This window comes from Bos mutus, chromosome 3 (genome assembly GCF_027580195.1).
Source record: "Bos mutus isolate GX-2022 chromosome 3, NWIPB_WYAK_1.1, whole genome shotgun sequence".
NCBI lineage: Eukaryota > Metazoa > Chordata > Mammalia > Artiodactyla > Bovidae > Bos > Bos mutus.
The window spans coordinates 106,813,600-106,833,045 of NC_091619.1; the positions used below are offsets into that span (position 1 = coordinate 106,813,600).

At 51.2% G+C, this 19,446-nt stretch overlaps 1 protein-coding gene across 1 annotated transcript in view; it reads left to right on the top strand.

Moving 5' to 3' along the window:
• GRIK3 (glutamate ionotropic receptor kainate type subunit 3) overlaps positions 1–19,446 on the top strand; it is a 252,701-nt gene that overhangs the window by 202,980 nt on the left and 30,275 nt on the right. Inside the window, exons 10-11 of the mRNA XM_005893256.3 lie at positions 982–1,185; positions 15,666–15,889. Coding sequence (XP_005893318.1) covers positions 982–1,185; positions 15,666–15,889 — 428 coding nt within the window. The remainder of the gene's footprint in view (positions 1–981; positions 1,186–15,665; positions 15,890–19,446) is intronic.

The window sequence follows — 19,446 nt, forward strand, 5'->3', positions numbered from 1 at the left end:
CTCTCCACTGGGCCCTCCACAGGCACCGCTTCATCTGCTGACTTCCTGGTGCCTGGCCCGTCCACGTGTAAATGCAAACTGTCATAGTTGTCAGGAATCACCAGCAGATCCTAATGCTGGGGACTAGACCCTTGGAAAGAGAGAAAGGTATCAGGGAGCAGGTAGGTCTAGTCTTTTTATGCAGGTGCTGGGGGAGATGGGACAGGCTTCCCCTGGTGGCTTAGATGGTAAAGAATCTGCCTGCGATGCAGGAGTCCTGGGTTCAATCGCTAGGTGGGGAAGATCCCCTGGAGAAGGGAATGGCAACCTGCTCCAGTATTCTTGCCTGGAGAATCCCATGGACAGAGGAGCCTGGCGGGCTACAGTCCATGGGGTTGCAATGAGTCAGTCGGACATGACTGAGTGACTAACACTTTCACTTCCTTTCTTGGGGGAGCAGTCGGAAGAAACTTGATGAAGGCCTTCTGGAGCAGTGTGCTCACACTTGAGCAGACATCAGAATCCTCTGGAGGGCTTCTCAAAGCACACATTTCCAGGCCCCACCTAGGGGTTTCTGGTTCATTATTTCTGGATGGGGCCTGAGAATGTGCAATTCTGACAAGTTCCCAGGAGATGCTGCTGGTCTGGGGACCACACTTTGAGAACCATCAGCCTGTGTTGATGCTGCAACAGAGAGAAAGTGAGATTCAGAATCACAGTCTTGAGTTCAAATTCCAGTTCCACTAGCTTCTAGCTCTGTGAACACTGGGACAATCAAATCCATAAGGACCTACTAAGTTCTGCATGCATGTCAGTAGGTGGCCATCTGTGAGGCACTAACTTGGCTTTCCCTCTCCTGACTCAGTGGGCCATTCTTCTGAGCCACCCCCAAAGATGGCTTAGAACACCCTTGCAGAGGCCTGGGTCCAGGCTCTCTGACCCTAGGAGGCCCTGTCCCACCCACTCAGCCTCCATCAGCCCCTGTCCTATCTGTCCCCACAGGAGGAGCCCTTTGTCATGTTCCGGAAGTCTGACAGGACCCTGTTTGGGAATGACCGGTTTGAGGGCTACTGCATCGACCTGCTTAAGGAACTGGCCCACATCCTGGGCTTCTCCTACGAGATCCGGCTGGTGGAGGACGGGAAATATGGGGCACAGGACGACAAAGGCCAGTGGAACGGCATGATCAAGGAGCTCATCGACCATGTAAGTGGGAGTGCCATGGACAGGGCTGTCCGGGAGGCTTGGTCAAGTCCTCTATGCACATCAGGATGGGGCATCCTGGCAGACAGCAGCCCTGGGGCAGGGGAGATGGAGACAAAGGAGCCATTGGTACAGGCTCACCCAGCACATTCTAAACATTACCTGCCCTCCGGCTCAGGGCCTTTGCTTTCCAGAAGCATTTTTCTATCCGGGGCCTGCTAATGAATGCCAGGACAAGATCTGTACCCCTTATTTCTTCTCTCGTTTATCCTTACAACAACCCAATGAGATGGGTACTGTTATTACCACCCATTTAACAGATGAGGAGGCTGAGGCAGAGAAAGATGAAGGCTCCCAGCTAGTAAGAAGTGGAGCTGGGACTGAGAGAGTCTTTTGGAGGCTCTCTGCTTCTGAAAGCCCTGGGCTCTGACGTCTGCAAAGAAGCCATCTGATCACTGGACCCAGGGCTCGTGCAGTCAGTCTTTGCAACCTGAAAAGATCAGCTAGAAGGATTATTGTCACTTTGCCTCTCCAAGTGCAGACAGCTAGCCTCAGGACCTTCTTCAGTCAGCCCTCTTGCCCCTGTCAGAGGGGAGCCAGGAAGAGAAGGAGGCTGGAGCTCAGAGCTAGAAGCCTCAAGTGGAGCCTCAGTGGTGGAGTCATTTCCTTGGTCCTAGACAATCAGGCCCCCAGGGAAGGCTGGTGGGAGAGGCTAATGGTCAAGAAAGTGAACCCAGTCTGGACTTGATTCCTACTCTCCCACTTACTAGCCGTGTGCTTCTGGACAAGTTTCTTAACCTCTCTGTTCCTCAGTTTCCTCATCTGTAAAGTGGGAATGATAATAATGGCCCCCCCTCCCCCATAGGCTGTGGTGAGGACTAAGTTCACACGTGCGCACTTCATAGTCAGCACCGTGTCAGTCCTTGCTTGTATTACTTTTATCATTATTGCTACTCCTTTGGGGCGGGGAGAGGGGCTTCAGGAAGTCTCTTTTTCTCCCTAAGCTCATTTCCTACCTCAACAGTGAGAATAACGATGCCTGCCCTGCGTTCTTCCCCGCTTGTTGGCGGAGGTGACAACTGCTGGGGAAGCAGCTCCCAGACTGTGGAATTCAGTCTAACCGGGAGGGAGGGGTGTTGTCAGCATTATTAGTAATAACTGTAATTATTATGGAAATTAGTCAGCAGGCCCCAGAGACATCTCCATTTATCGGCTCCCCCCTGAGCTTTATGAGTGGGGCTCTGGAGCATGGGGCTCTGGGTGGGATCTGAGCATGTCATTTGCAGAGGTGAGCTGGGCTGGGGAGGAGGGCGGGATCCCATGGACAGTGGAGGCCACATGTGGAGGGGAATACGGCTAGTGACGCTCTTGCCATCCACAGCATCCCCAGCAGTTCAAGAGCTCTACTGAGCCATTTGCAAGGGGGAAGACGAGAAAACCCAGCAGCTTCCGAGGCTGACCCTCAGCTGGAGGAAAGAGGGGGTCTTGTTCATGGCCTGCATGCAGCCAGTATCCATCAAGACCATAGGCCCTGACGGCACATGAGGGGACCTTGTTAAACCCAATTCCCTACAATTGATGAGCCTATTAATCGTAGCTTGGTGCCATTTTTAATAACATCATAACCATTTATTAGTGTCGTCAGATAATTAGTCTTCTCACTAGCTCATAGAAAGCGTGGCAAAGGCTTGGCAATATTATTACTTCCTTATTAGGGATCTGAACGCAGATGTAAAAATGATGAATGCCCACTTTTGCAAGAATCTGCCCCCTGAGGGCCATTTGGAGTCCCTGGGTTGAGCCTCTGACCAGCAGGACTTAAAAAGTCCTTCACTGATACTCTCTGCTCGTCTCTGTCCATGCCACGGGCCATCAAAGGAGACAAGATTATGAGGGAAGGTGGGGGATCTAAAGGGTGTGTCCCCCTCCTGCTCACATCCTCGGCCTTCCTCTGAGTTGTCTCCAACTATGGGAGCAAAACAGATGATTGGACAGAGCAGTGGTTTCTCCCTCCATCTCCTGGTCCCTCAGATCATCACTATTCCCACCTCTACTGCCCGCTCTCTCTCACTCCCGGCTCCGCCCGCCCCCCCACCTTTGGAAGTCTCCTGCTGGAGTCCATGCCTTAAATCACTCCCTTGTGTTTTAATGTCTTTGGAATCCAAGAGAGATGGGTTCAAATTCAGGGTCCAGCACATTTTAGCTGACAGTAGGAAAGCTATTCAACCTCTCTGGCCTCTATTTCCACATCTAGGAAGTGGGAATAATAAAATAAGTCTTCTGCCCAGGGTTCGTGGGAAGATTTAATGAGCTACAGTACAAAAATGCTTAGCCAAGGGCCTGGTGCTCAGTAATTGTACAGTGCACAGGGCTGTCTTACTCCTCACCATTTCCTCCTGTCTAAAGTATGCACATGTCCTGTCTAAAGTATGTATATGTGTGGCCATGATAGTGAGGGAGTCCGCCCCTCAGCCATGGTCACCCTGGTGGGCCAGAATGACCCCGGATCTGGATCTTGCCCCTCTGAATCTAAAAAGGAGACTCAGGGAACCGACTCACATTGATCAGAGTCACAGGGAATTGAGGCACGCATGAGACATCACCCGCTTCCTGCACTGGAGGCCTTTCCCGACACCTGCCATCCAGAGCTCCTGTTCTGGCACCAGGTGCCTGGGACCTTGCTGGGGAGTATGGAGACAGAGCTCTAAGTGTGGAAAGCCTGGAAGCAAGTGGAGAGGCTGCTGCTGGAGAAGGGGGCAAGAGATGAGCCTTGAAGGACCTTGGCTGCTAAAATGAGGCATTTTGTTTTAACCCCAAGAGCTACAAGGCACAGTTGAAAGATGTAGAGCAAGGGGGTGACATCAAATTGGGACTTGTGCTGCCAGGCTAAAATGGAGCCAGTCTGGAGACCATCCCTGGGACCTGGGTGGAGGAGAGCATGGTGGCCTCCGAGGATTGTGGTCAGAAAGGAAAGAAGTTGATGGCACAGGATGGAGCCATGAAGGTAGAAGGAGGAGAAGGGCAGGGAGGAATCAAGGACATGGTGTGAAATCCTAGCTTGGATGGCTGGGGAGGGAGTGGCATCATCCCCAGAGACAGAGCCTCCTGGGAAAGCAGAGGATCCCGGAGAGGTTCTGACATCATGTTGGTATTGGGGTTCCTAGAGGCTGGGGTTCAGGCTGGACACTCAGAGAGGGGATTGATGGGGAGAAATGAGAGGAGGACTGGGGGCAGGACCCTGAATGGTGAGAGAATGGGATGAAAAGGAGGCCTCCACAGGATGCCCGCTCCTGCAAGGCCAGAGCAGAGGGAGGAGAGGCAGGGAGGGTGGGCTATGGAGCCAAAGGAGCAAAGAGGCTGCGGGAAGGTGTGGGTACAGGGTGTGAAGCAGCAGGTGGGGAGGTGGAGGCAGGTGAGGATGGACCTGCATCCATGGGTTAGCATGAGTGCCATCTCCCAGGGGTACAGGTCAGTCCCAACACGGGTTCTGTGACCACCCTAGCCTGGCCTCCCCAAGCTTTGTGCTCAGAGGCCAAGGAGTCCTGTCCTGGCTGCTCTCCCAGGCCCTTGAACAGTAGGGGAAGGAGAGGGAGCAGGAGCCTGGCCTCAAGGGGAGGCCTGAATGCCCTCTGGCCACAGGAAGCTGTTCATCCTTTTTTCTTGAAATTGTTACATCTCACTATAGCACATAAGGCAGTTTCCCTGGTTCATGGAAGAGGCTGGACCAACAGGGTTTGGACCAAGATGGATAGGAGTGATCCTGGGTAACCCTGATGTCATCCCTTCCCCTGTGAAAGAAGTAGCACTGCCCAGATGTGATTCCCCATAAGACGGAGAGCAGAGCAGGGAAGTGGCACAGCTCCAAGGACCCATGTCCCAGCCTTACTCTTCTGGACAGACAGCGCCTTTGGATTATACTGGCACTTCCCGCACCTGGCATGGAGCTGGGTGCAGAGCAGGCATTGATGGGTGAGGGGTGTGTGAATGAGCACATGGACTGGCACACCTTCCCCAGAGACAAGGCTGTGGGGTCATGACTACTGAGCTTCCCATCCAAAGTGTGCGAGCCGGGGTGGGGGGAGCGAGGGAGGGGGTCTAGTGTCAAGGTGGTGACCCCATCATGCACTGTGTCCCCTGCCTCCGAAGCAGGAACCAGATCTTGGTTCTGGCCGGCATGCACTGGTGTTAGAAGGAGCCCCCAGACTCCTGTTTGGGTGGCCAGGAAAGTCTATGCCAAGCCACCTCCTTCAGACTGGCCAGTGCACTTTGAAGCAAGGCATGCTGGGAGCTCGCCTGGGGCAGGTAAGAATCCTGAATGAGACAGAGCAGGTGAGGGCAAGGAAGCAGATGGATGAAAAGGTAGCCTCTTATCAGGGCATCCAGGTTGCCCAGAGCAATGACTGAGGCACTCTGAGGAAGCTCAGGATCTACCTGGGGACAACCAGATAAGCAGGTGAGGGAGGCAGGAATGACTTGGGTTCTGTTGAGATGCACCCCAGGGCTGTCAGCTGGACTCAGCAAGCAGAGACCAGCCTGGAAAGATGTGGAAAGAGCCTGGCAGGAGGTCAGGGTCTAGACAACCAGGTGTGAGAGAGGATAAGAAGCAAGGTAGCAGTAGAGCTGCAGGAGCGAGGTGGGTGTTGAAGAGAAAGTGAGGTCACAGGGAGCAACGGGAACAAGCTAACCCTCCTGCTGAGGATTGTTCCTTCATTCTTTCCACAAAGCTGTATGGAGCCCTGTCTCAGCCTGGGCTCCTGGGGGCGTGGCCTGGGCTCCTAGGAGAGGGGGCACTGGGCTCCTGGGGGCGGGGCCTGGGCTCCTGGGGGAGGGGCCTGGGCTCCTGAAGGGCGGGGCCTGAAGAGGAGGCTTAGATACCACTGCTGACTGAGTTCGAGGGTGTGATGCCCGGGAGAGTCAGGGCAGGGAAGTGGAGCAGAGGGGAGGGAAGGCCAATACAAGGATGTCATATTGAGCTGGTCACCACTGAGTGAGACTAATCCAAGTCGGCACCCCAGAAAAGCCTGACAAAGTGTGTCTCAGAGCCATCTCTTGGGGTGAAGGGAGAAGAGGAACAGGTGCGTCCACTGGCTCATGACTTCCATGCATTTCTGGGTTTGGCAGGGCACGCATGGGAACCAGCAGGACCTGCCGGAGCATCAGCAGAAAGTTGTGGGGGCAGGGGGTGTCTGTGTGCAAGAAGTGCCCAGGTAGACAGGAGGCGAGATGCTGCCAGTTTGTGCCTGTGTGAGGCTGGTGGTGGCCAGAGGGTCTGACCTGGTGCACGAGAGGGGTGAGCCAAGCACAAAGGACGCACCAGACCCAGGGCAGTGACAGGAAATGTAGGAGCAACCAAGGTCAACGTGATTCCTGCCCCTCTAGGAACAAGCAATGAATCAGCCGAGTTAAATTTCATTAAAATTTTGATCAGTGCTGCAAGGGGGAATATGTATAGGGGACTTTGGGAGTATAAAGCAGAAAAATGACTCAGACTTCCCTGCAGAGGTGACTCTTGGAGCTGAAACTTGAAAAATGAAGGAGAGATATTCAGGGCTTGGATGTGGGTACTGACCTGGATGGGGGCACCTAGATTGCTGAAGTCTCTGCCCTCGTGGGGTCCTGTGGGGTGAGCAGTAAGGTTCCCCGGGCAGACCCTGGGCAGACACCAGCCTTGCAGATATGCAGGGAGTAGGGGAGGGAGTATATTCTAGAGATGGGAATGGAGGTGTGGTGTATCCCCCATAGTGTGCCACAAAGTGGGGAACACCAGCTGAGCCGTCCTGAAAGACAGCCCTGCAGGGATTCAGGAGTGGGCCATTCTCCCAGGCCTGGAAAGGCACAGGCTTCAGGTCTCACTCTCAGGCGTCCATCAGTTCAGGAGACCTATGTGTGAATCATGGGTACACAACTCCTCGGTCAACACTTAGGAATTTTCTAGCACCTGTCCCATCTCTTTAGATATATACAAGCTTTCTGAGGTTATCAGTAGCTACATTGCTGATTGATAAGTGTGGCGCTGGCTGGCTGGAGGGACACCAGTGGACACTGCTCATGACTCAGTGCTCTTGCTTCCGCAAGAATGGCGGTGCACCAGGCCCCCTAAACCTCAGAGGGGGAATGCAGCCAATGCCTCCTTTGATCAGGTTATTCATTTATTTGTTCATTCAATTTATTCAGTTAAGTCCCATGCTAGGTGCCGTGGATACAGTGTGAACAAAAGTCAGGATCCCTTCCCTGAGCCTCAGGATCTTACATTCTAGGGGAGGAAACAGGCAGTAATCTATGACTGTGTGAATAGATGTCACTGTTCTGTGAGAGGAGTGTGGTAAGTGAAAGAGCTTCCCTGGCTCCCAGGCTGGGGCCCGGGCTGGGAGATCCCGCCAATCAGAAACCAGTGGAAAGCTGCTGATGATCCATCCCAAGAAAGCCTGGAGGAAGGTACTGGAGACTTGTGAGAGGTGAGGGTAACTCAGGAAATGCCTTTCCCATGCCCTTGGCTGGCAGCATTCAGAGAGATCCAGGGAGGGGGTCTGGGTCATTTCTAACTAACTGGCATGCAGCAGAAGATGGTACGTGAGGGGCAGAGGGAGGAGGGGCATGGACTTGAGAAGATGTCCCGCAGTAACAGCCACAGCCTTGAGACTACGCCCTCGGGTCTCCCAGCCTCCAGGTAGGCTGGCATATGTGCCGGGAAGATCTGGTCTCACAGACACACCACCATCGCCCTCCTGTGTCCCATCTTCCTCCTAACTGGGACAGAGACCTTGTTTCTGTCCTGTATGCGTTGGACCCAACCTGTTTGCAAGGCCGGGGCTGTCACTGAAGGTGCCATGGAGCTGAAAATGTCGCTAGGACCTGACTGAAGAGGGCCGTGAGGACAAGTGAGGGCTATCAGTGAATGCTCGGGACCACTGATGGTCATCAGAAAGGTTGCCATCAGGGCAAGGATGCAGCATAGCGTCCAAACTCTGGAGGGAGGCTGGTGAGAGACAGTCAGGACCCAGCAGACTGGCAGGGGTCAGCAAGGGATGCTGAACAGGGAAACAGGCCAGAGCTCAGCCCACAGGCTGGAGTAGGGGTTGATCAGAACTCTTGGGGGTACTTTGATGCTCAGTCTTCCATCAAAACCATACTGAGCCCCTTCTTTTTGCCTGCCTTGGTACTAATCCTAGATTTGCATCAGAGAGTGAAATAAATGCAGTCCCTGCCCACCTCCCCCCCTCCCACCACCAGAGCTTATATACCAGCGGAAGAACTAGATATTAAGCAGCAACTTACAAATCAACATTCAGCTGTGTGAGGACCAGGGCAGGGGCTACGAGAATGTACAACTCAGACCTCACAGCCTGTAGAGGGAGTAGCCTCCCTGTCCCCAGGTCCTTGGGCTTGACTGGGCGGGGCCTGTCTGGGCGGACACCACCTTTAGGGCCCTGTGGGATGGGGAAAGAGAACCACTAGAGATAGGAGGCAGAGCCGTAGCTCATCCGTCCCCAGGGTCCCTGTGGCTACGAAGCAGGAGGACCTGCTCATGCTTCCTGAAGACAGAGGTGCAGCATGGTGCCTGCTGGAACTCAGGAATCAGCTCCTCTCCCAGGCCAGGGAGAAACACAGCATCATTCTGCACTGTCAAGCCATGAGGCTGCCGTCAGCTCAGGAAGCTGGAGTGTGAATCACAGGTGTTGGCAGCTGACCCATCCGCTAACATTCATGAATTTACCAGCACTCCTTTCCCCTCTGTTCAGATGTGTGGGTTATTGAGGTTGCTGGCTGTCAGGTTAATGTCTAGGGATTTTCAGGGGGCTCTGTGTTTTCTTCAGCTCAGAGTCTGGGGTTCATCAGCAGACACTGTCTGTGACTTGCTCTTAGAAACTGTAAGGTGCCCAACCAGCTGGCTCTGAGAGCATGCTTGCCGATTTTCTCTTCTAAATCAGCAACATCCCATTCATTCAGTCCCTAAGTCTCTACTTGGAGGCCTGCTATGAGCTGGACACTGTGTTAGGTGGAGGGCATACCATAGTGAAAAGACACTGACTCAGGCCAGCTCTCAGGAGCTTATGGGCCAGTAGAGAGGAAATCACTCAAAACCTCTGAAATCACAACTGTGATCAGTGCTAAGAGAGCAGTACCTGGTGCTGTGAGAGTCATCACTGGGGAGGCTTGATTTCATCTGAGGATTTTGTCTGTGGAAGTCATGTTTGAGCTGAGATCTGAAGGAGAAGCAAATATTAGCTAGACAAAGGTTCAGGGAGGAAGAAGTTCCAGGTAGAGAAGAGTATTGTGCAAAGGTCCTGAGGTGAGCATGGACTGGAGGGTCTGAAAGAAGCCAGTGGGAAGAGAACCAGGGGCAACAAGATGGGAGGTGAGACCGTAGAGGCAGGCAGGACTGGGACTGCACTTTCTAATACAGGAGCCACCAGCCACATGGGGTTATTTAAATCTGAACTTTAATTAAAATCAACTGGTTACATTAATTTAAACTACTTATTTTAAAATGAATGAAATCAAAGTATAAATTCAGTTCCTTGGTTACACAAGCCACATTTCAAATTCTACTTGTGGACAGTGGCTACCATACTGGACAGTGAAGATACAAAGCATTTCCATCATCGCAGAAAGTTCTGTTGGACAGCACCACCTAGATTGTGAATGGCTTCATGAACCCATAATAAGAATTTTCTGGAGGGCAGAGGGAAAAGTCTTAACATATACTAAGCAGCACTGGGAATCAGAAAAGATCCTATTTGGAGAAATAACACTTTGGGAAAAGAATGTAAGGTGAATTCCTTGGATCCCACACACTAGAGATGTGGGCAGAGAGCCAGCAAACAGAGCCCCGGCTTCAAGCCCTGCCTGTGTGGCAAGAGTGAGCCTTGTTTTCTTCGGTGGCTTTGGAAGTAGAAGTACAAGGACCTGGTGGAAAGTAGGGGCAAATCAGCGTGTTCCTGCAGCCACAGGCTTCCCAAGCATGACTAGATGTTGCAAAGTGTATTCTGGGGAGGCCCAGGCAGTCATGGCCAGGAGCCAGAGTCAAGTTCAGGTCTCTGGGAATGCAACGTGGGCTCAGGAAGGGCAGGGTGGGCCCAGCCCTAAAACTTGCCTACCAGAATGGGTCTGGTGCAGGGGCGGGGCTGGCAGCAGGTGGTACAGGGAGTTGCATGCGTCCTCCCCAGAATCTAAGTAATATGTGTATGAGTGTTCTTGGCCTGTCACAAACCTGGAGACTTAAAACAGCAGAAGTTTATTCTCTCTCAGTTCTGGAGGCAAGAAATCAGAAATCAAGGTGTCTGCAGAGTTGGTCCCTTTGGAGGGAGCATTTGTTCATTGACTCGCCTAGCATCTGGTGTGGCTGGCAATCCTTGGCATCCTTGGCTCAAAGCTACATCGCTCCAGTCTCTACCTCCATTATCACATGGTCTCCTCCATGTGTATCTGTGTATCCTCTCCTCTTTTATAAGAACATCAGTCATTGGATTTAGAGCTCACCCTAATCCAGTATGACTTCATTTTAACTTGGTGACTTCCACAAGAGCCTAATTTACAGAGCTTCTGAGTTGGTGAACATGTGAAGATGTGAGGAGGATGGGACGCCCAGTGAAAGAGAGAAAGCATGGAAGCACCACACCCACTCCTGTATAACTTGCCCTATGTATCTCCTCCATCTAGCTGTTCCTGAGTTCTGTCCTTTTATAGTAACCAGTAACTTCAGTGGCTTCACCATTATACATCCCCACCAACCACCTATGAGGGATCTAGTTGCTCTGCATCCTCATTGCCATTTGGTATTATTAACATTGTTTTATTTTGGCTCTTCTGATAATTTGGCAGTAGTACTAGGGGGATTTTAAACCACGTGGGGTGTGTTGCTGGGGGACATATGAGGGAACTACTGTAATGCAGAGAGTCTGAATAAAAAAACAGCCTTGTGCCAGGAGACTTCACAAGGCTGCACACTCAGGAGAGGCTGTTTTGCCCACCAGTGGATTTAGGGGCACTCGGCAGGAGCCAGAGAGAAACAGCTCTTTGGGGAAGTGAACAATCCCACTGAAGACAAAGAAAGTGAGTCTTTCCTTAGCAAAGTCCCAGTTACTCTACCCAGGAATTTCTCCAAGATTATTTAATCATAGTGGCAACAATGAGATACTGTTTTAGTGGGGAGTAGGCGAGGGGAGGAGGAGCCTATTTCCAGGTAATGTCACATTCATAGGTACCAAGAGTTAGGACTTGAACATATTTGGAAGAGGATGCACAATTCAACTCATTGAATATGGCTGGTATGGTAGAGTGATAAAACATTTGAGTTTGAGGTCATGGTCAACGGGTCCATGCACTGGCTCAGCCACTCACCAGCTTGGAAGGCAGCTCTGCTCATTTCTGTATCACCAATGTCACTGACCACCCACAAACTTGACCAAATCTCCTAGCCTAATTGAATCACATTACCCTTACCTGGGATGTGGTGATCCTGTTTACTGCATCATGGGACTGCTGGAGGGTCACATAAGGTAATATATATAATACACATAGCAGTGCTTGGTATATAAGTGAAAGTAACATTTGCTCAGCCATGTCCAACTCTTTGCGACCCCAGGGACTATAAAGTCCATGGGATTCTCCAGGCCAGAATACTGGAGTGGGTAGCCATCCCCTCCTCTAGGGGATCTTTCCAACCCAGGGATTGAGCCCAGGTCTCCCACATTATAGGCAATTCTTTACCAACTGAGCCCCTAGGGGAACCCAAGAATACTGGAGTGGGTAACCTATCCCTTCTCCAGCGGATCTTCCTGACCTAGGATTCAAACCGGGGTCTCCTGCTTTGCAGGCGGATTCTTGACCAGCTGAGCTACCAGAAGTATCCACAAAAGATAGTAGTTCTTTCCACAGAGGGTATATATAAACTGTGACAGGTCACAGTCAGCAAGCTGATGCCCAGGGGAACCCCAATCAAGAGGCAGAGCACATAGATGGGGAATCTGGTTGAGATCATACTTAGGAATTAAAGTAGGCAGGTGCCAACAGGGACACCAGACACAGGTAGCAAGCTGAGGCTTTCCAGGTTTCACTCTCAGGTATGAGGCTAGTGTCTGACCAGCAGCCAAGGGGCCTGGATACTAAGGGCAAAAACATGGAGCTGTAGCTAGTTAAGCATTCTTTCCTTCAGTTTTGGTTGTGGAGACGTGGTAAAGCAAGTGGTGCCAATCAACCCCATGTAAGCTTGGAGGAGAGTAGGACAGCTTCTTTGTAAATAGAAAGCTGCTTGTGGTGATGGAGTCCTGGAAGTGCTATCCTGTCTGGTCCAGAGGTTTATAGAAAAAGGTGTGGAAGGTCTTTGGTGAGGCAGATGGAGCTAACAAACCACCCATAAGACCAATGAATATGTCGGAGGAGTCAGAGGTTTGTTTTGTTCAAGGACATGATTATTGACAGCAAAGTCTTTGGACCATCTGTGAGCCTCAGTTTCCCTCCATAAATAATACAGGTTGGAATAGATGCGCTGAAGGTCTCTTGTCCAGCTCTGACAGCCTATGATTTTATGAATCATCCTCAAAGAAAACTTGCACAAGTAGGAAGAGCCTGCCAAGATTGGGCCTTTCATTCTGAGTAATGAGCTGAAACAGCAAAGGCTTGACATCTGTTCGGCTCTTTCAAGGGAAGTTGGACAAAATAATGCCTTTTTCAAAGAAATCGTAACCAATGGTGAAATGTAGTATTTCCTGCCTAAACCAAGTGGAGAACTCCAGCCTTGCTGAAGCCCAAGGGAGAACACACATCAAAACTTCTCATAAAGAAAGTCAGGTTGACCAGCTGTCTTGCTGCTGTAGGCACAGAATGCCCAGACACCCCTGCTTTCTAACACCATTAAAACCAGAGAGCAGAAAGGCTGGTGGGGAGATCCTGAAGATTCTGAAGATTCTGAGACCATCTGGGGAAAGAAAGAGGGCCTGTGGTTGGCTTTCTGGCTAGCCCGGGAATACTCCTAGTTGAGATAAGCATTGGCCACAAACACCTTGATCCTCGAGTTACTAACATTCTCATCCAACCTGCTATCAAAAGCCAAAGGAAGATTTGCCACCGCTGACTTTGAGATTCTTCCCAAGAATCCATTCCAAGCCCCAGAAGCCATTCCCAGAGACCAGTTCCAAATGCATTCTGAGCAGTGATGATGACTTTGGAGTCAGAACAGAACCTCCCAAAGTGATGTGCTTTGAAAGGCCAGGGCTAGGGGAAGCCAAGTTCTAGAATCATGACATGCCAACATTATACGGGATCCTAGAACTTCAGGGCTTAAAGAGATCCTCCAGAATGTCCCACTGAAGTTCCCACTCCACTTGGAATCTTATCCAGTCTCCAATAGGGATTCCCTTGCCTGGAAGCTGCATGAGAGCAGAGCTGGGTCTCTGGCTCGCCTCTCTACCCCGACTGTTCCACAGTAGGTCTTGACCAAATACACACTAGTCACTGGGCACCTTCCCTGACAGTTCTCTCTCCTTTTGTTGCTTTCCTTTGAACACACCCCGAGATGAGAGTACTCCAGGGAGCCGAGGTAGCAGCAGCTGCCCATTTCTTCTCCCTTGCCTTCAAAGCTAGACAAGTTCCAACACACACGTTTAGGAATTTACCAAAGAAAGATCCCAGTATGAAACAGCCTTTCTAATAGGCTCCCCTTCCTTGATGTTCCCAAGTAGTCCTAAGTTTCATTAAAGCCTTGGGCTCCTAATGTCAATAATCAGCCATTGGGGCTGGTGTTAGAAGGAGAAACATTGGGATGAGCAACACCAGGGTTATGTGTTTGCCAACATCCCCCAGCCTGGGGCACCAACAGAGTCATTTCGGAGCTGGGGTTCTACCCATAGCAATCCTCCTTGCCTTGAAGTCTCATTTCAACTTGGTTGCTGGTTTCTATTCTAGGATTGGTGGAGTCAGAGGTGTGTTAACAGCTACCACTTAGAAAAGAATGTGATTAACGTCCATTTTCCCTACTAGACTATAAGCCCCATAAAGGCAGAAACCACGTCTGTTTGGCTCCGCTGTGTATCCCTAGTGCCTAGTGGATCTCACAAAATAATTAATTAACTGTTTAATTAATCAACTAATTCAGCTAGGCAAAGTCAGAGGGTGACTGCCTAGGGACTGTTGTTTGGAAGGGGGTTCTCAGAGGCAGCTGTTGCCGCCCTTAGCAAAAGGGTCTTTAGTGCTGATCTTTAGGACTCAGTCTCCCTTTCTGTTCTGCCCCATCTGAGGAAGGGAATTGATTATTTTGTTCACATTCTGGTAGATATCCACAGGAGCCCAAGGGAGAGCCTCTGAGAGGGAAACATTATTAATCAACAAACACTGCATAGGCTGAGATGGGGCTTGGTGGTAGAAAAACAGAGCAGTGAATCAGCCACAGTCCCAACTATGCTTAGGAACTTACAGGTAAGAAGGCAGATATGACAAAAAGGACACATGCCTGCACATACTGCCATTTCAACTGCACAGGTTAGGGCCTTACCACAGGACAGGAGGAGCTTCACGGGCGTTTAGAATTGGACGCTATCAGGGAGGACTTCTTGGAAGAGGATGCATGTGCAAAGGAATATTTAAGGCGGTGAAAGTTAGACAGCAGGGAGAGGCATTCTCAACAGGCACAGTGTGTATAAAACACAGAGGTCAAGAAGGGAATGTGGTAAACAAGAAGCAGTTAAGCGGGACCTTGTGCTGGAGGACAGCAGTGGGGCAAGCCTGCAAAGGTGGGAAGGAGAGATTGCAGATTTTTAATCAGAAAAAGCTCAGACTAGAGATATGAAACTTTAATTACTCCCCTCGTTAGAAGTGTGATGGGGTGAGCTCTATTGGCATGTGAACATCCCTAGCTTTCTCCAACCCCTTCCCTGCCTCCTCTGCTCTGTCCTCTTCCTGCCCCTCTGCTACTAAAGAGGGCTCAAAATTTGTCTGTTTCATTTCTCCTCCTGCCCTTTCCCACCAAATAGAGTTTTATTTTTGCCCAACAGGTTTCGGGGGCTTTGAGGATATATAGAATATCCAAAATGGGGTAAAGCATGCGAGAAGTAGATAGGAAAGGAAAACGGATATAAATAAGGGGTGCTGTGGATTGTGTCCTCTTCCTGACATTTGAAAGTCACAAAGAAAGAACACAAGCTATTTTTAAATGTTTGTAGATTGCTGAACTATATTTGACAAGGCACCGTTTTGAGAATGGACCACATGGGTTATAGCTGTAATAGTGTTCCATTCTCCACATGTTGATACCACTGTCCTCTTCCTCAAGGCCATCAGCTCTTGGATAACAGGGGTTAAGTCTAATTCACCATTATCTCCCAGCACCCTGGGCATTGCCTGGCCCAGAAGAATTAGTAAACAGTTCCAGGGTTCAGGCAACAAACTCCACTTCACTCCCTCATCTCTCCTCCTTTCAAGAAGGGATGTTCTGTCCCCTGCTAGTCTTAGGCTTTGCTCACAGTCTGTCTATGTCTCTCTCACTGCAGAAGGCAGATCTGGCTGTGGCCCCCCTGACCATCACCCACGTCCGTGAGAAGGCCATCGATTTCTCCAAGCCCTTCATGACCCTCGGCGTGAGCATCCTCTATCGCAAGCCCAATGGCACCAACCCTAGTGTCTTCTCCTTCCTCAACCCCCTGTCCCCAGACATCTGGATGTATGTGCTTCTCGCCTACCTGGGTGTCAGCTGTGTCCTCTTTGTCATCGCCAGGTAAGGGCAATGCCCTGGTCAGAGCTCTGGCCCAGGGTTAGGAGCTCAGGGAGCCAGGCAAGTCTCCCCACCCTCTGTGCAGTTGTCACAGAAGACCCAGGTTCAGACCACTGCTTACCTTCTCCTGTCTCTTTCCCTGAGGCTCAGATCCTTTCATATCCCCCAAGGAACATTTCATGGCCCTCTAACTTGAATCCCCCAGTCCTCACCCTGGTCTGTGTCCATGACTTTAAGAGGTATCAGTTGTATCCTAGGTCCTATGAGCAGGCTTGGAGAGGTTCAGTCACTCCCCAAAGCTGGACCACTTGGACCAGGCACCCAGTACCGCAGACCCAGGTGGCCCAGCAGGTAGCTTAAAACTCAGAAAACAGACTGTGTCCATCCACTCCACAACAGCAGGAGGAACAATGCCACATAAACTCACTCGCACGCACACATGCAGAAACTTGGCTTACACACAGCCTTACCTGCCTCTGCCACATGCTAGCAATACTCTTGCATATTCAGCTGTTCACGTGAAGTAGGCTGGTGGGTCATAGTAGAGGCCACTGGGAAACAGATTTAGCCCAGTGCTTACTGAGCACCTACTGTGTGCCAAGCACCATGCTCTGTCCTTTATAGCCAGTTATCTTACTTGATTCTCGTGGCCTCCGTGAAGGGGAGACAGCCGACACTCAGAAAGGCTCAGTACTCTCCCAGGCCACCCTAGCAATGAGGGACACATCCAGCTCGTTGAGCTCAGGTCACCAAGTGTTTCATCTGCAGCCCACATCTCTGCCACCTGAACACCTGTGTTCTGCTTCCGCCCCAAGTTGGCAGCTCCTGGGCCCCAGCCCTCTGCCCCCTCCCTCCAGGCTCCAGCCCCAGCCCTTGCCCTGCTTCTTTTTTCTCTAAATTCTAACAAGGTGTGATGCGAGACTTCTCCGGAGAAGCAATCTGAGATCCAAGGACTTGGTGTGTCGGCCTTTTTCTCTGCTGAGTCTTCTTTGAAAGCTTTCTCCCCACCCTGCTCCTTTTCGCTCCCTCCTCCCACACAGACACAGACCAAAGGGAAGGATGTGAGAGAGGAAATTGTCCTGCCTCCGAAGCCCTTTGCTGCCGGCAGGCCTGGTGCTGCCTGCCTGCTCGCCCAGCCGGCAGCCCAGCCTGCCACAGAGAGACCTTCATTATGCCTCTTGTCTCTAATGGTCTAACAAGCCTTTGAAAGCCAGGAGCCATTCTCCAGAGCTCTCACCATAATTTTAGCAGCGCCAGCCGGCCTCTTGGCTCCCCACCCCCTCGAAAACAGCTCGAGCTTTCCCAGCATCAGCTTTGCTCATTTGATGTGTATCCCATCCCCCTCCAATTCCTGGCCTTTCATCCCCTGCAGCCGAGCCTGCTTTCCACCCCTTACCTTCTGGCCAGGCAGGTAGGAGCCCCTCCTCCCAAGGTCAGGATGAGAAGACTTTCTGTAAGAGAAGGGATTTCTGGAGCTGCTGGAATGACACAGAATGCCTGGAGAGAGAGGAGAGGGACAAGGGTCTTGATCACAGAGCCATGAATAGCATCACAGGACGATTATCAGTGTACCACTCACACAACACAATTCACACCCATCCTGTCAAATCCTTACAGCAGTCCTGGTAAGGTCAGTATAATTATCCCCACTCTACAGAAGCAGAAACTGAGGCTCAGAGGGGGTAAGTCTTTGCCCAAAGCCAGAAAGCCTTTTGTCGCAGAGTTGGGCTTCAAACCAAGACTTGCCAGACTTTTAATCAGGGGTGGCACACACAGGAAGCGTGAGGGAGTGAAGCACTCTGGGTGGTAGGCAGCAAGGGGTGGTGGGGACTGAGGCAAACTCCAGCACACACCTGGAGAAAAGGGTCATTACCACTCAGCTCCAACAGACCATGCCAAGCAGGAATGCAGGCCAGTGCTGTGGGGGTTCATGATTTTAGAGAGAGTTTCAGATCTTCATGTGATGCCTCATGGCTTTTATAAGTAGCCACTAATTTGATTTTTTAGAATGCCATTGAGGTCAAGCACAGCCCATCTGTAGTGTGAAAGTGGCCCTCTGTCCCCTCCCTCTGTATGCCCTGTGTCCTTTGGACCTCTGCTTGCTGGCTACCAGAGAGCTAGACACAACTGTGCAAGAGATAGGGTCTGCGAAGGGTGAGTAGGTGTCTAGATTCTTTCTGGGCAGCTCCAGCAAGACACAGGACTGTCCATCATACAAACTGGCTGGCCTATGCCTGGCTAGCACTGGAGTCTAGGCACTGACCAAGGCCTTTCTCTGTGAGAAGAAAAGGGAGGCAGGGAGGGAGGGAGGGAGAGAAGGAGGAAGGGAGGGAAGGAGTGGGGAGGGACGATGCTTGCCATAACGGAGACCAGGCCAGTTGGCACTCACGACAAGGAGATAATCCTAAGTGCTTGACCCGGGAAACAGGACTGAGGGCGAGCCGCCAGTCCAGCCCCCCAGGAGTCACATTCCAGCCAAATCCAGTACAGATGAGAGCCCCAGGGAAGAGGTGATCCCAGCCACAGTTGGTGCTCTGTCTACACCTGTCATCTGGGGCTGGAGTTTAGCCTTCACCCTTCAGGGGAGACAGGGTATCTCCAAGTCAGTCTCTCCCACTGACTTGCAAAACTTGGAGAACCCCTTGTAGCCACAAGCCATAAATCCAAGATCCATCATTCACTTCGGTGGCACCTTCCTTACTGTCCAGCAGCCATTCCACCCCTCTGTCCTCCTGGGGCACTGGAGTGGGAATCTGGGCTCCTCCACCCCCTGACTGCAGGACCATCGCCAGCTGGAGGGCCCAGGCTGCCTCCCCACCTGTGAAGTAGGCATCTGCTGCGCTGTCTGCCCTCAAGGGGTAGTGAGGACCCAGGTCTACAACAAGACTTAATAACCCGGAGACCCATTCTAGACCAGTTATTTTTATCATGGTAAGAAATTCCACCTCCAGGAATGTATCCTGTTGAAAGTCACCACTGAGCCTCACTTTACATGCATGTGCGTGCTTGGTCGCTTCGGTCATGTCTGACTCTGTGTGAGCTACCCATGGACTGTAGCCTATCAGGCTCCTCTGTCCATGAGATTCTCCAGGCAAGAATACTGGAGTGGGTTGCCATGCCCTCCTCCAGGGGATCTGCCCGACCCAAGGATCAAACCCATGTCTCCTGCGGCTCCTGCACTACGGGCGGATTCTTTACTGCTGAACCACTGGGGAAACCCTGGCTCACTTTACAGTCCTCCATGAATCTAGAAAGCCTTCTCAGCAAAGCCCTAGACAAGGCTGCCCTTTGGCCTGGGGACTCATAGAAGTGTGGGCAAGGATGTTTCTTTCAGCAGAGTGTATCACAGTGGGAAAAAGGGCCAGGCTGTGTCAACAAAAGAGGAGTGGTTAAAAATACCCATTAACTGAAAAATTATACAAACGAACTTATTCACAAAACAGAAAGAGATTCACAGGCATAGAAAACAAACTTATGGCTACCAAAGGGGATGGTGGGAAAATGTAGGGAGGGGAGGGTAAAAATTAGGAGTTTGGGATTAATACATACACACTACTGTA